The following is a 14,387-nucleotide window of genomic DNA, read 5'->3' as shown; positions in this document are numbered from 1 at the left end:
ATTACTATTATTATTATTGCCGTTTCAAAGCACATTCTTGGCAGACGGAAATTCTCACACTCAAAGAAGCACAATAATGGACGTCTGAACACGAATAAACCCACACAGCATGCGTCACAAAAGTGTGTTAAACCACAAACACACACCCACTTGGGAAAATATTAAATGTTTCAAACATTAATAAAAAGAAACTGAGATATGCCTCTGTGCAATCATATATGTGTTCTTCATTTCACATTCCACTCAGGCTTTCCTGCAATTAATTTGGCAGAAAATCAGTTGGAAAATCACCTTTAATGGACTTCAGGCCACATTGATGAAATCTGATGGGTGTGAAAAACTCTCTGATCGCTCCGAGAGCGCCGTGGGAATCAAACGACCGAAACCTCTGGTTCCCAGAGGCACATACTGGATATTAAACAGTCCCATCATCAATGCACTTGGTCCCAATTCCATCCTACATGGCAGCAGGTTTAAATACATCCACATGACTTTAGTATGATGGGTACCTCTACAGCAAAACCAGACTATACTGGAAAGTTAGAATTACCAGTTACTCTCCATTTCCACATGCAAACTGGCCTCTCAGTTAAAAAAAAAAAAACAGAGCACTATCAATTATTAATCAGTAAACCTAATGAGCTTATTAGCTAATTATGGCAACTGCTGCTGTGTCTGGTACGAGACAAACAGACACAGCAGGAAACATAAACTAAAAGATAACTTAATTATTTATAATTGGCATTAAACACAGAGCACAGCTGAGGCTGTTGGATGGATGGTAATTCGGCACAGTTACACTTTATTAACAATACGCATTCTTGTTCTCATCTGGGCAACTTTTCTGGGTGGATTTTCTTTCTTTATACAATGTGGCTAAACTCTGCCGATGTTATGCCGTGCAATCCGATAACCGGCGGCAGTGAGACCGCCTCCCACATGAGGTACGGCCACTGGGACTCTGGACCAATCAGCAGACGGCAGGAAACGGTTGATGGCTCACAATAATCACCACTTTACACCTACAACGTGCTTCATTCTGCAACGTCATGACCCATTTATTCCCTGAGATTCAATCAGAAAACCTACATCGATAGATCATTTTAATTTAGATTAACCTTCGGCCAGTACGCATTTTCACTGAGCAGAGCCTGAACGCATTGTAATGTAACTGAACAGAGCCTGAACGCATCGTAATGTAACTGAATAGAGCCTGAACGCATCGTAATGTAACTGAACAGAGCCTGAACGCATCGTAATGTAACTGAACAGAGCCTGAACGCATCGTAATGTAACTGAACAAAACCTGAACGTATCGTAACGTAACTGAACAGAATCTGAACGTATTGTAATGTACGTGAACAAAACCTGAACATATCGTAACTGAACAGAACCTGAACGCATCGTAATGTAACTGAACAGAAGCTGAACGTATTGTAATGTAACTGAACAGAACCTGAACGTATTGTAATGTAACTGAACAGAAGCTGAACGTTTTGTAATGTAACTGAAGAAAACCTGAACGTACCGTAACGGAACTGAACAGAAGCTGAACGTATCGTAATGTAGCTGAAGAGAACCTGAACGCATCGTAATGTAACTGAACAGAACCTGAACGTACCGTAACGTAACTGAACAGAGCCTGAACGCATCGTAACGTAACTGAACAGAACCTGAACGCATCGTTATGTGACTCAACAGAACCTGAACGTATTGTTATGTAGCTGAACAAAACCTGAACGCATCGTAACGCAACTGAACAGAGCCTGAACGCATCATAATGTAACTGAACAAAACCTGAACGTATCGTAATGCAATTGAACAAAATCTAAACGTATCATAACTTAACTGAACAGAATCTGAACGTATTGTAATGTACGTGAACAAAACCTGAATGTATCGTAACTGAACAGAGCCTGAATATATCGTAATGTAACTGAACAGAACCTGAACGTATTGTAACGTAACTGAACAGAACCTCAACGTATTGTAATGTAACTTAACAAAACCTGAACGTACCGCAACGTAACTGAACAGAACCTCAACGTATTGTAATGTAACTTAACAGAACCTCAACGTATTGTAACGTAACTGAACAGAGCCTGAACGTATTGTAACGTAACTGAACAGGACCTGAACGTACCGCAACGTAACTGAACAGAAGCTGAACGTATTGTAATGTAACTGAACAGAAGCTGAACGTATTGTAATGTAACTGAACAGAAGCTGAACGTATTGTAATGTAACTGAACAGAAGCTGAACGTTTTGTAATGTAACTGAAGAAAACCTGAACGTACCGTAACGGAACTGAACAGAAGCTGAACGTATCGTAATGTAGCTGAAGAGAACCTGAACGCATCGTAATGTAACTGAACAGAACCTGAACGTATCATAATGTAACTGAACAGAACCTGAACGCATCGTAATGTAACTGAACAGAACCTGAACGCATCGTAATGTAACTGAACCTGAACGTATCATAATGTAACTGAACAAAACCGTTGTTTGTTGGCCGTTAGCGATGCTGTTAACGTTACTAGCTCAACTGTTCCAAGAGTCAGAACTAAACACGGAGCAGCAGTGTTCAGTTTTACTGGTCTACATGTCTGGAACAAAGTCCACGAGACCCCCAGAGACCCTCAGCTCCTTTAAATCCAGATTGAATACTTTTCTGTGTGCTGTTGCCTTTAATTGAACCAGATTCAAGGATATTAATACATTTCTGCATTTCACTACTGCATTTTATTTCTTAAACTGCACTGCAACTTGTAGTCTATTTTTAATGTTTAAATGAATGTTCTTATTCGTTTTGAAATCTTTTTTAATGTTATAACGTGAAGCAGTTTGAATCGCCTTGTTGTTGAAATGTGCTCTACAGAAAAACTTGCCTTCCAATTCTGATGCAATGATCGCATATTTTCTTGAATATTGGTGTCATTAAAACTTCCATACGAAACAGAATCGACAACGGTCCGCTACAGCACTAGTAAACCGTGCACACTTTCCTTCCAGCCAATCACAGCTGAGAACGCCATCTTTAAAAAACAAACATAAAAAAACGCCGTACCTCATCGACGTTCTCGAAGGCGTTGATGATGTCGTATGGCAGGCAGGACAGTAGGTCGATGACGAACCAGGTCTTCAGGTAGTTCATGCGGATGAGCTTGGGGTCGGAGATGACCTCACCACCGGGCCCAACGAAGGTGGTGTGGAAGTTGAGGACGATGTCCACCAGAAAGATGACGTCCACCACGCTGTCCAGCACCAGCCACACAATGTTGTTCTGCTTGGTCTTGAAGGAGACGTTGTAGGGCACCATGATGGCCGTGTAGAAGGTGAGGATGAGGATGACCCAGTCCCAGGTGGTCTTGAAGGTGCAGTAGTGGAGGATGATGTGGGGCGGCGTCTTAGGGGCCTCCTGCTTGTACTGCGGGAGGATGTCGGAGTTCAGCTGCAGAACCTGGAGGAGCGGTGGGAAAAGTCGACTCAGCAAAACTCTTTTATCAGGTTATTTATCCTCTAAAGAACACAACAGAAACACTGTTGCACGTGAAGGATGAAAATCAAGACCGAAAATGTATTTTGACAAATGAAAATGAAGGACCAAACGCACAAAAGAGATAATGGCCGAGAGTATGCACGACATATTTTTGTATTTACAGATCGTTTGATTTTATCTAAATAATATAAGTTGTAACCTCGAGTTCTGAAATTTGGTTGTCGCCATCTTTGTTTTTTTGCAACCAGTGAACAGGAAGTGACCATTTATGGACTGAGGAGGAGTGATGTAGAGACGCCGTATACATCTCTGGTGTCGACCTATCAATCACCTTGTAGCCCCGCCCTAAAGCATCCCCTGCTGTATGGTCTGTTTGACTCTAAATGACCATAATGTACTAAATGAACACCATGCTGTTTGCCAGGCGATATTGACAAAATAATAATAAGATAGGTATTTGGAAAGGATGTATTTCTAAGCAAGAGAGATTTTAATATAAATAATATTAGATAACTTTACTTGAAAAAAAATTGTAATATTATCAGAGAAATTCTCATTACACCCTGACTTATAGATTAATACATACATACTGTTGCACGCATGCAGAGAAAAGTTAGTTTTCTTCTGCCACTTATATTTACTTAATACTTAATAGTCAGAACACAAAGAAGTGTGTGTGTGTGTGTGTGTGTGTGTGTGTGTGTGTGTGTGTGTGTGTGTGTGTGTGTGTGTGCGCGCAGAGAGCGGCAGTGGAAATAGAAAAGTATATTACAATTTGTGCAGGGTTTTTTCTCTCAAGTTTTCTGTTTTCATCTCTTTTGTTTCTCCGTAAAGCTCTGTGAGACAAAACTGCATAATTAATCAATTTGGCCTGAAATGAGGAAGAAGAGGACGAATGAACAAAAAAATCAGATGAGACGGACAAAAACTAAACACAAATTATTATAATTTTTTAAACAACCATCATCTTTTGCAGAGTGATGATGATGATGATGATGACGACGACTACTGCTGAGCTCGGCTTCCTCTGTGTAATGGGTTTAATTTGTTCTGAGATGATCACACCTCAACCATCAACTCACTTTACACTAAACTTCACATTATTTTTGTTTGTATCCAGCTGCGAGCTGTGATGTATAAATAAGATTATGAATCACACTCGTTTCAACTTTATCAAAATATCAGCTTCAGTGCATTTACAGTAGTACTTATTTGAACTTTGATTATTAATCTTGCTGTTTGACAGTTAACAGATAATACTATTTAGGATAATATTGAAATAATGTTTAAACTACTGCTACTGCATGTATTTCCACTTCTAATACTGCATTACCGCTTATGCTGCTAGTATTACTGACTAATATTGACTAGTAGTACTGACTAGTATTGTTATTGCTACATTGGTGCAACTACGTCGAAGGCCAATAATACTACGTCTCCTCCTCCTACTACTAGCACTACTACTACAAGTTGTTTGTTTATTACTCACATTATCCTCACACTTATACTACCACTATTATACCTTATCATTTACCCTATCATTTATACTACCGTGAATATACAAGAAACCAAGTTATAACATACATCATTACAGCAGTATTTATTTGTATGCTTTTACTCCTTTTTTATGTATAAAAATAAGTACAGTGATTTAAGAAGTCCATAAAGCAGGCGGACTCTCAAAAGATACATTATTTTTAATTAATTGACAAAATTGAAGCACCAGAAGCAACGACAGTCGTCCCTCATAAGGGACGAAAAGAGTCCATTAAACAAACCACACACGCACGGTTCCTTCTCTTCTTCCCTTTCTCCTCCCTTCCATCTGTTTGCATCCTCCTTCACTTCCTTACTTCCTCTCCTATTCAGCTACCTCTCTGTGTCTATTTGAATTTTTCTTCTCTCTTGCTTTGCATCCTTCCTTTCTCTCGTCTCCTCTACTCATTCCTGGAAGCAACACTTTTGCTTCATTTTGTATAATTTTTTTTGCACTTCTCGCCTTAAACTAAGCAGAGATAAAACCTAAAAATTCTGATTAAAAGGCGACATACCTCAAACTCAAACGTTCATTAATTAAAAACAGTCGGGTGAAAAGAAAAAGAAAAGACACCAAAATCCATTTTTCTAAATTTCTAGCTGCAGTCACAATCATTCAGAGTGCCCACAGCGCCCAGCTTCCATCTGCCCAACCAACATGAAATATTAATGACGGCCTGCAGTCCATGGGAGCATGCCGCTCACGGGAAGAGAACGCTCTGCTTGCTGGGTGAACAAACTGCAGCTCTGGGGGAAGTTGCCGTGTGAGAGGAAGTGGAAGTGGAAGTAGAGGAAAGCGGCGTAGAGTTGGATGTATGGAGGGCGTGGTTGTGTGTGACACAAAAAAAGTGCATTATTCTCACGTGTCCATGTCTGTCTGTGCGGCTGCTTTAAACTCGGAGTTGGTGGAATGGTTTCAATGTGGTACTTAATGTTTTATGTGAGGATTTATTTGTGCAGAAATAATGTTCAGAGCAGAGAGTTGCAGCGTTAGCAATGTTTGCAGTCGCTTCCAGGTGACCTCACCCGTCAAGTTTAGTCAGGTTTTGAGCTCAATCCTGCAAGTTTTGTACATTATTCTCCTATGTTGGAGCTTTTTAGATATATATATTTTTTTTTTTTATTATTATTATTATTAGTTTTTAAGGTTCAGCCTCAGCTCATCATCAGTGCAAACTGCGCCAAAGAGTAAACTGTTTTTACCTGAGAGGAAACCAGAGGATGGGAGCTAGACTTAAAGCTACGAAGGTAACACATTTAAAAACATATATATTTTCTATACTGTAGTTATTTTCTGCTTTCAAGATCATTTACAAAAAAACATAAGCATACGGTTACATTTGGTTGTGTGTGTGTGTGTGTGTGTGTGTGTGTGTGTGTGTGTGTGTGTGTGTGTGTGTGTGTGTGTGTGTGTGTGTGTGTGTGTGTGTGTGTGTGTGTATGAGCTCACCTCTGCCAGGCGGGACGGTTTGTGGCTGACTTCCGGTTTGTCTATGGGCGCCAGCTTCGGCAGCGTGTTGCGGTTGTTGGTAAGCGCCCGTGTCAGTCGCGCAAACTTGGTCCATCCTGCAGGAATGAGACGTGGAACACAGTTTAGTTTACACAACACTCATCAACTGGCTTTAAGAGTGCACATCAGCTGCAACTCCAGTAACACCGGAGTTACTAAATATTCCTACAGTTCCCATTTGTACTTGCCTCTGGTGGTAAGTTCTTTCCCGACATGGTAGTTCATATTTACAATAAACCTGACACAATGTGAACGCAGCACGGGCCCTGCTTTCACGGCAAATCACCACACCGCTAAAGTGTCCTTGAACACAACTGTATCTCCACCAGCTGCAGGGTTCCACTGTGCAGCTGTCCGATGTGCTCCGACCTTCATGTGGAAGCGGGAGATGAAGGAGAAGTTCTCCTTCGGGGGATCAATACCCCAAGACCTATACATTTAACATATGTTTGACTTTTTTTTTTTTTATAAATACTACTGTCTGTAGGTATCAAACTCTTGTAAATTGTCTGAGAGCTGGTCAGCTGGGCTCATTAGTACTTTTCTCTGGGCACACAGCTCCATCTGGGCACACAGCTCCATCTCATACCTCCGACTGCCTCTCACAGCTAAAGACATTGTGTTGTAGGTCACAGAGATAAGGAAATTCAATATAGCCCAACATCACAAATACAAGTTTGCCTCGGAGAGCTTTACAATCTGTACACATAACATCCCTGTCCCGGCACCTCACATCGGATCAGGAAAAACTCCCTCAAATAAAGATAGTAAAAACCCTTTCAAAGCGAAGAAACCTGAGGGAGAGCAACAGAGGAGGATCCCTCTCCCCGGATGGACAGAAGAAGCAATAGATGTCATGTCATGAATGAATAACGTAACGGAGTTACAGCACATTCAATGAATATGATTCATGAAGCAGAAAGAGATAGAGAGTATGAGCATGGCAGGGCTATGGCAGCAGGCAGGACTGGCTCCAGACAGCCACGATCCATGGAAACTTGAGACGAGGAAGCACAGAGGCTCCCTAAAAAAAGTAGCATTAGTAATGTGCATTGAAGAGACAATAATGTATCCAGAAGGAGAGAAAGAAGAGGAGAAGAGAAGAAGAGGAGAGAGGTGCGAAAGAAGAAGAGAAGAGTAGCTCAGTGCATCCTATGATGTCCCCCAGCAGTCTAGGCCTATAGCAGCATATCTAGGGGCTAACCCTAACCCAGCCCTAACTATAAACCTGAGCCAGCCCCAACTATTAGCCTGAAACAGCTCTAACTATAAGCGCTTTCAAAGAGGAAAGTCTTAAGTCTACTCTTAAATGAGGTGACCGTGCCTGCCCCCCGTACTGAAAGTGGAAGCTGATTCCACAGAAGAGGAGCTTGATAACTGAAAGCTCTGGTCCCCAACCTACTTTTTAAGACTCTGGGAACAACAAGTAACCCTGCATTCAGTGAGCGCAGCACTCTAGTGGAGTAATGTGGCACTATAAGCTCCTTAAGAACAGAATTTGGCACTACAGGCTACTCCTTTGGGGATCTATGAAATAGATCCCCAAAGGGCCAGGGATGATGTGGTACAGTGGGACCCACAAGAATTATGGTTCCCAATAATAATGAACAAAAAAGTCTTCTCTACTTGTGCCACTGTTTTGATAAATGAAAGACATTGGACAGTTTTTTTTTAAGTGTATATCTGGATACAGTACCATGTTTACTCTGGCCTCTGTAATGTAATATAAGTAGTGTCCTGTGCTCCTTTAAATCTATAACACTAGAATAAAAAAATTGACGCTTCTGAAATTATTCATGTATAAAATAAAGCATTGCTTGTTTCTTCACTTTAAAGTCTGACATGCTATCTGCTGAATCGTGTTTACTTTCACTGAAGCAGAAAGTCGACTGCAGGACTTTTATTTGTAGCCGTAGTTTTTCCATCATAGCATTACTCCATTTAATAAAGCAAAAGGACTTAAGTGCTTTTTCTACACCGCCGATACAGTAGCAGAGGTTGCATAATTCACTGTATTGTGTGCATGCATTACAGAGTACCATAACCTAATGCGTTTGAGTAAGAAAAAAAAAACAGCGAACCATTTGCACGGAAAGCAAACCACTTTCTTCACGACGGGGATGAAGGAATGTGTCTCAGTGGCACTCATGTAAATACGTACCGACGGGCTCCAACCAGGATCTATTTTTTTCTTTTTTCACGGTTAATAGTAATGCTGCTGCTACGTCCCCCCTCAAGAATGCTCGACTTATCGTTCTGGAGCACAAAAGTGGGCTAAAAAAACGGGAGCAGAACATGTTGCACGCGCCACCAAAGTGAATTCTGAAATGAGATTTTGATCAGCGGCTCGCACAGAGTTCACAGACGGATTGTCCTTCGACAGACGGACGGACACATGGAGGAACCAGGTTGTCACATGGGCACAGGTGTAACACCTCTGAGGTCCGGATGCATGAAGACAGCATGCAAAAACATTAATTTGCATGTTTGTTTCCGAGAGATAAGAAAGCTGCTCGTGCACCCAACATGCGCTCAGTACGGCACGTTGTTTATTTAGCTGACAATGTAAAATAATATAATTTTCTTCGTCAGTGTTATGAGCTACAATTGAAGATAACCAGATCATGGCCCTGGTAATATTACTACATATTGTTATTAGCACATGTTGGGTTGTTAAACAGATTGTGATTTTTTTATTTTGATTAAATACTTATTTAAATTCAACTCTTTACAGGCATAAATTACAGCGAGAATACAGTATATAATAACCATGTAGTGTTTTTCAAGGTGTATTTCAGGCCCCCTGAACGATGCCCGACTACAGCGAGTAAAGTCGTAGATTTCCTCAGGGAGAATGTAAATTATATTATTATTATATTATAAATAGTGTAAATTGTAATTTTTTTATTTTGTATTTATTTAATGCTCCGTTTCACCGATGATGCAGACTATTTATTGCCCCTGCTCTGCTGTAATAACCTGAAACTGTACCTGTGCACGCAGGGAATTGTATTAAATCCCAAATGTTCTGAAGTTATTGAAAAGGCAGCTATTAAATCTGGGATCTGCAGATGAAAAAAAAAGGCTACTCAGTGTGTTTCAAGCTGAGGATCTTCAGCAGATCTCTCTCCCGCTCGGCTGACGCTGACACGTTGTGGCGAGCCGAGCAGCCGGAGACGAAGCCGAGAGCGAAGCTTCGGTTCTGCAACGTGAGCGAGCTCGGCTGCAGAACCCCTCTAAACACCGGGCTGCTCTGGGCCTCACTGAGCCGCCAACAAGCCGCCCTGCGCTGAAACACGCCGCGTCAATTTCAGTCTGGCTGCCGGCACGCCAGTCAAACTCCAAACGGCAAAGTGCAGCTTTGTTACTGCACAGAGTGTATGACGACAATAAAAAAGCCATCTGTTTCATAGTGCAGTAAACGTTTCATTTCCAACACCGTTTAATTTTAAAATGTCACACTGGGAACTGAAACGGCTCGTACTAATTGGAGCTTTTAAACTGAACACAAAGATGTTTTGAAGCCTTGATTTCAGCATTTTGGCCGTCGCCATCTTTTTTTTTTTAAACCAGTGAACAGGAAGTGACCATGTTTGGACTGCAGAAAAGTGACACTCTGGTAGAGACCTGTCAATCACCTTGTTTCCCCGCCCCTAAAGTATCCCCTGCTTTATGGTCTGTTTGACTCTAAATGACCATACTTTACTAAATGAACATGATGTTTTATTGAAGAAGACTTGAAACTAGAGATTGAGACATAAACTCATGTTTACAATGTTTACTGAGGGAATAAATCAAGAGAGAAGTAGAGTCATTTATATAGACTTCTATACAACCAGAAGAGTCGCCCCCTGGTGGTCAGAAGAGAAAATGCCGCTTTATTGGACAGCAGACCTCCAGTGTTTTGTCTCCATTCCAATTACAGATGACTAGAGAACTAAATCTGAAGTTTGTCACATCATCAGCAGAAGCAACAGTTAACCAGCAAAGACGTCACCGCACCGATGTGACAATATTAGTTCCACTCAAGCTCTAATTGCATGCTCAACCAATGTTATTCATGTGTCACTGAGTCCATGACGAGGGAAGAAACAAATCACACAACAACTCTCCGCAGGTCTCTAGAACTTGCTGCATGTGTGCGCACATGTTTACGTGTGTGTGTGTGTGTGTGTGTGTGTGTGTGTGTACATTAAAAAGGGGGAAGGGTGAGGAATCCTTGTCAAAGGGCAAACACATCCGCTCAGCGACGCCGAGGACGACTCCCAGGGCAGGAAGCTGACACTGTGCATCAGCCAGGGCACAGAGGACAACACCGCCACCCACACATCCCTGATTCCTGACAGCGTCCCAACCTCCTCAAACACAACCTGACAGATGAGACGTTCCCGCATCGCAAGGGAAACAAGACTTGACTCGCTCTTTTGTTTATTCCATCCAGCCACAGAAAGAGAAGAAAGCGGAGGAGCAAGGATGAAGAGGAAGGAAGACAACTACTGAAACAAAAGAGATGAAGACTCTAAAGGGGAATGGGGTGAAGGAAGAGATCAAAGGGAATGAAAAGGATACAAAACATCAGTATGTTAACACGTTCACAACGACGATGCCAACCCTTTATAGGGCACTCATTGAAATATTTTGTGAGGGAAATGTGGTCACTTGCACGATAAAGGGTTAACGGGTGTAATGATGGGAACGTCATACGTTCTGCAGGTAAAGTGCTGGGCACATTCACATGAGGAGTCAGAGCAGCACCAAAGTCTCTCCACATCATCTCGAATGGGAAAATTAATTGATGCACCGAATATCACGGCAATCCATCTGCTAGTTGTCGAGATATTTCACTAAAAGCCCAAATGGCGCTGGGAGTAAGACGGCGAGAGAGGAAGAACAAGAAGCGTGACGAAAAAGTTGACACAGGAGGAGGAAGAGGAGGAGGATGAAGAAACTTAATTATATGTGCCGTCAGAACGACTTTACTGGGGGCGTCCGGCCTCGTTCTCATTTGGTTTCCACTTACAAACTGTTGTCTCTCCACAAACTCTTTACTCTCCCCTGAATGATAAAAAGCAGAAACATCCACTTCTCTGGCAGCTCAGTGCACCTAGCTGCACACGGTGTGCTCTGAACATCCCACTCCACAGGTCTCTCTGATACTGTGCGTTATCAGAGAAGCGCTCACCTTTGGTGGTTTCGTCTTCGATGGGCTGCTTGAAGAGCGTGATGTCCTTGAAGGTGCAGAGGAACAGAACCACCTTGTCGTTCTCGTTCCTGATGGGAGCCACTTGCATGTAGAACCACACGGGGCTTCCTGCGGAGACAGCAGAGGAATCTTAGCTGTGTGTGTGTGTGTGTGTGTGTGTGTGTGTCCTCATAAGGTCTGCCAACTTCTTTGTTTGTTTTTATTTTGTTTGAGAAAGAAAACTGTCTTGTTTTGTCCAATGAACAGCGAAAAACTCTGTTTACAATGATATGAAACCACAGACTGAACATAAGAAGTGACGTCATCCATTTGGTTTGTGGACGTTTTGAACGTCTGAATGTATTGGGTATCCTTAATAAATAGCATTCTGCAAGAATGCAATTTTTGTTTGTATTCTGAAGAAAGTACATTTTTCAGATCGGAGGATTTGCTCTTCGGCCTTCGATATGTGACATGAGACAATAGTTCAACACATTTCTTGAAGTAGGGCCGAGGCCGACCAACCAGCTCACTACGTTAACATGAGTGAAAATGAACTTGTGTATCTGCAAATGTGATTAGAATCTGCTCCTAAATGTAATGGGTTCTTTTTTTTTAAAACACATTGAAACCAAATCCCATAACTGCATCAGTATGAACTGCATATATACTCATGTTTAATAGTGTACCAGTAAATATACAAGAAATCAATGAGCGCTGACAGATGTCACTGTGGATTAAGCACCATAAAACACCCACACAGGTGATTTCAGTTATGGCTGTTTAGACCTCTGAGCAACCAAAAGGGATTTAAAGGCTCAAAGCTAGGGATTTTTTTTTCTTTCTTAACAACCGTAAAAACAAGGTTTCCATACATAGATTCCAATTGTCATTGGAAAAGAAAGAACATTTTAAAAATCTACATTTTTGTATGTAATATTTTGCCAAAACAAGGATTTAATGATCACATGTATGAGAACATTTGACATTGTTATTTAAAAGTAACCCAAATTGTAATATAATTTTGTCTGACAGTCAGAGAATATATATATATTTTTTTATTTATTTATTTATTTATTATACATATATTTACTTTTTATATTTTTTTATATTAAATATGTTTTAATATTTAAATACATACAAATAAATATTGATATTAATACATACATGTCAATAGATATATAAATATACATCTAGAAATATATCAAAATTATATAAATATATCTATATTAAAAATATATATATATAATTTTTGAGTATATGTATTTGTCACTTTCCCTGCATGAGCACACTGCCTACTCAGTCTGAGTTTGAACACGGCTTAAGGATCCTACTCATCAAGAATCCTGTTTAATTAAGCGGTCGGTGAGATTGTGAGGACGTGATGCACGAGGAGCCGCTCCGTTCCGTTGTCCTGAGCACAACCTGTGTCACCTGATGAACCCACTAATCTTCAAATAGAACAATCTGATCCTTCCACTCTCCTGCCTGTCCATGAACATGACTAAAGATTATTTTTTAGCCCGCGGTTTTAAAAAATAAAACAGAAGTGGTTTATACAGCCTTATTGTTAAAAGTCATCTCTTTTTTGGGAACTCGCTGTTCTTTCTGCATAAGAGAACCTCAAACCAGCCGAGGGGGTTTATTTGTGACTTTATTGCCTCCTCATGCACTTTTAAGTGAGCCAAAGTCCTGTACATGTGTGGACACAAGCCTCATGAATATCTCCTCCAGCCTGATACGAGCTGATTTGTCAGCAAATTTGAGAAGTTTGAATATTGATCTTTTGTACTTGTTCCTCCGCCCTCATAGGTGATCTCTCTCGGGAGCATTTAGGACTATTTCTGTCTGCCCACTTTGGTTCATCGTGCTCCTCCACAACGCTGCTAATCCTGGACTCACTGCTCACATCACACCGGACACAAGAATCTACTCCTCCACCTTCTGGGCCTTGAAGTCACACTTCATCTGGGGTTTTGACATCAGTTGCATTCGGATTCAATAAATCCGTCCAGAATCCGACATATAATATTAGCAGGGGTTTAAATCCTCCACACATAAATAATACAACATACTTTGAATAAGGTAAGTAAAATAAATTATAACATGTAAATTAACTTGAGATTGAAAGTAAAACAAAAAAAAAAGCATACAATGATAATAATTCTTTGATTTTATATAGCGCTTTTCTGAATACTCAAAGACACTTTACATAGGAATCATTCACCCACTGATGAGAGGAGCTACCACATGAGGACTATCTAACATTCATACACCGTAGGCGCAACTACGGGAGCAATTTAGGGTTAAGTGTCTTGCTCAAGGACACATCGACACAGGCTGGCGGAGCTGGGGATCGAACCACCGATCCTCTGATTGGCGGACGACCCTGCTCACCACTGCGCCACGGTCGCCCAGATAGAGAGTTTATCAAGTAATTGAATACAAATAAAAAAAACTACCTTGCTAGATTTAAAAAAAAAAGGTTGTGGCTTTATTTAAAAAGTATATTTGTTATGTTACTTTACGGGAGACAGAACATGTGGGTCTGTTTGACTAAAAGTGTCAGGTAACGAAAACAGGAATCCAAACAGGGAGCAAAAACGGGGGGCAAAACCGGCAGGAGAACGAACAGGCAAAAACAGACATAGAACTCATG

At 41.0% G+C, this 14,387-nt stretch overlaps 1 protein-coding gene across 1 annotated transcript in view; it reads right to left on the bottom strand.

Moving 5' to 3' along the window:
- Positions 1 to 14,387, bottom strand: part of kcnh5b (potassium voltage-gated channel, subfamily H (eag-related), member 5b) — a gene marked incomplete at both ends in the record, with an annotated part of 140,336 nt that overhangs the window by 111,720 nt on the left and 14,229 nt on the right. The window contains 3 exons of the mRNA XM_079232089.1: positions 3,069 to 3,461; positions 6,487 to 6,602; positions 11,729 to 11,857. Of these exons, the coding sequence (XP_079088215.1) occupies positions 3,069 to 3,461; positions 6,487 to 6,602; positions 11,729 to 11,857 (638 nt within the window). The remainder of the gene's footprint in view (positions 1 to 3,068; positions 3,462 to 6,486; positions 6,603 to 11,728; positions 11,858 to 14,387) is intronic.

Source organism: Taurulus bubalis (genome assembly GCF_910589615.1).
Source record: "Taurulus bubalis genome assembly, chromosome: 1".
In the NCBI taxonomy this organism is placed as follows: Eukaryota; Metazoa; Chordata; class Actinopteri; order Perciformes; family Cottidae; genus Taurulus; species Taurulus bubalis.
The sequence above is the reverse complement of the archived record's forward strand: the minus strand, read 5'-3'. Positions and strand labels throughout refer to the sequence as shown.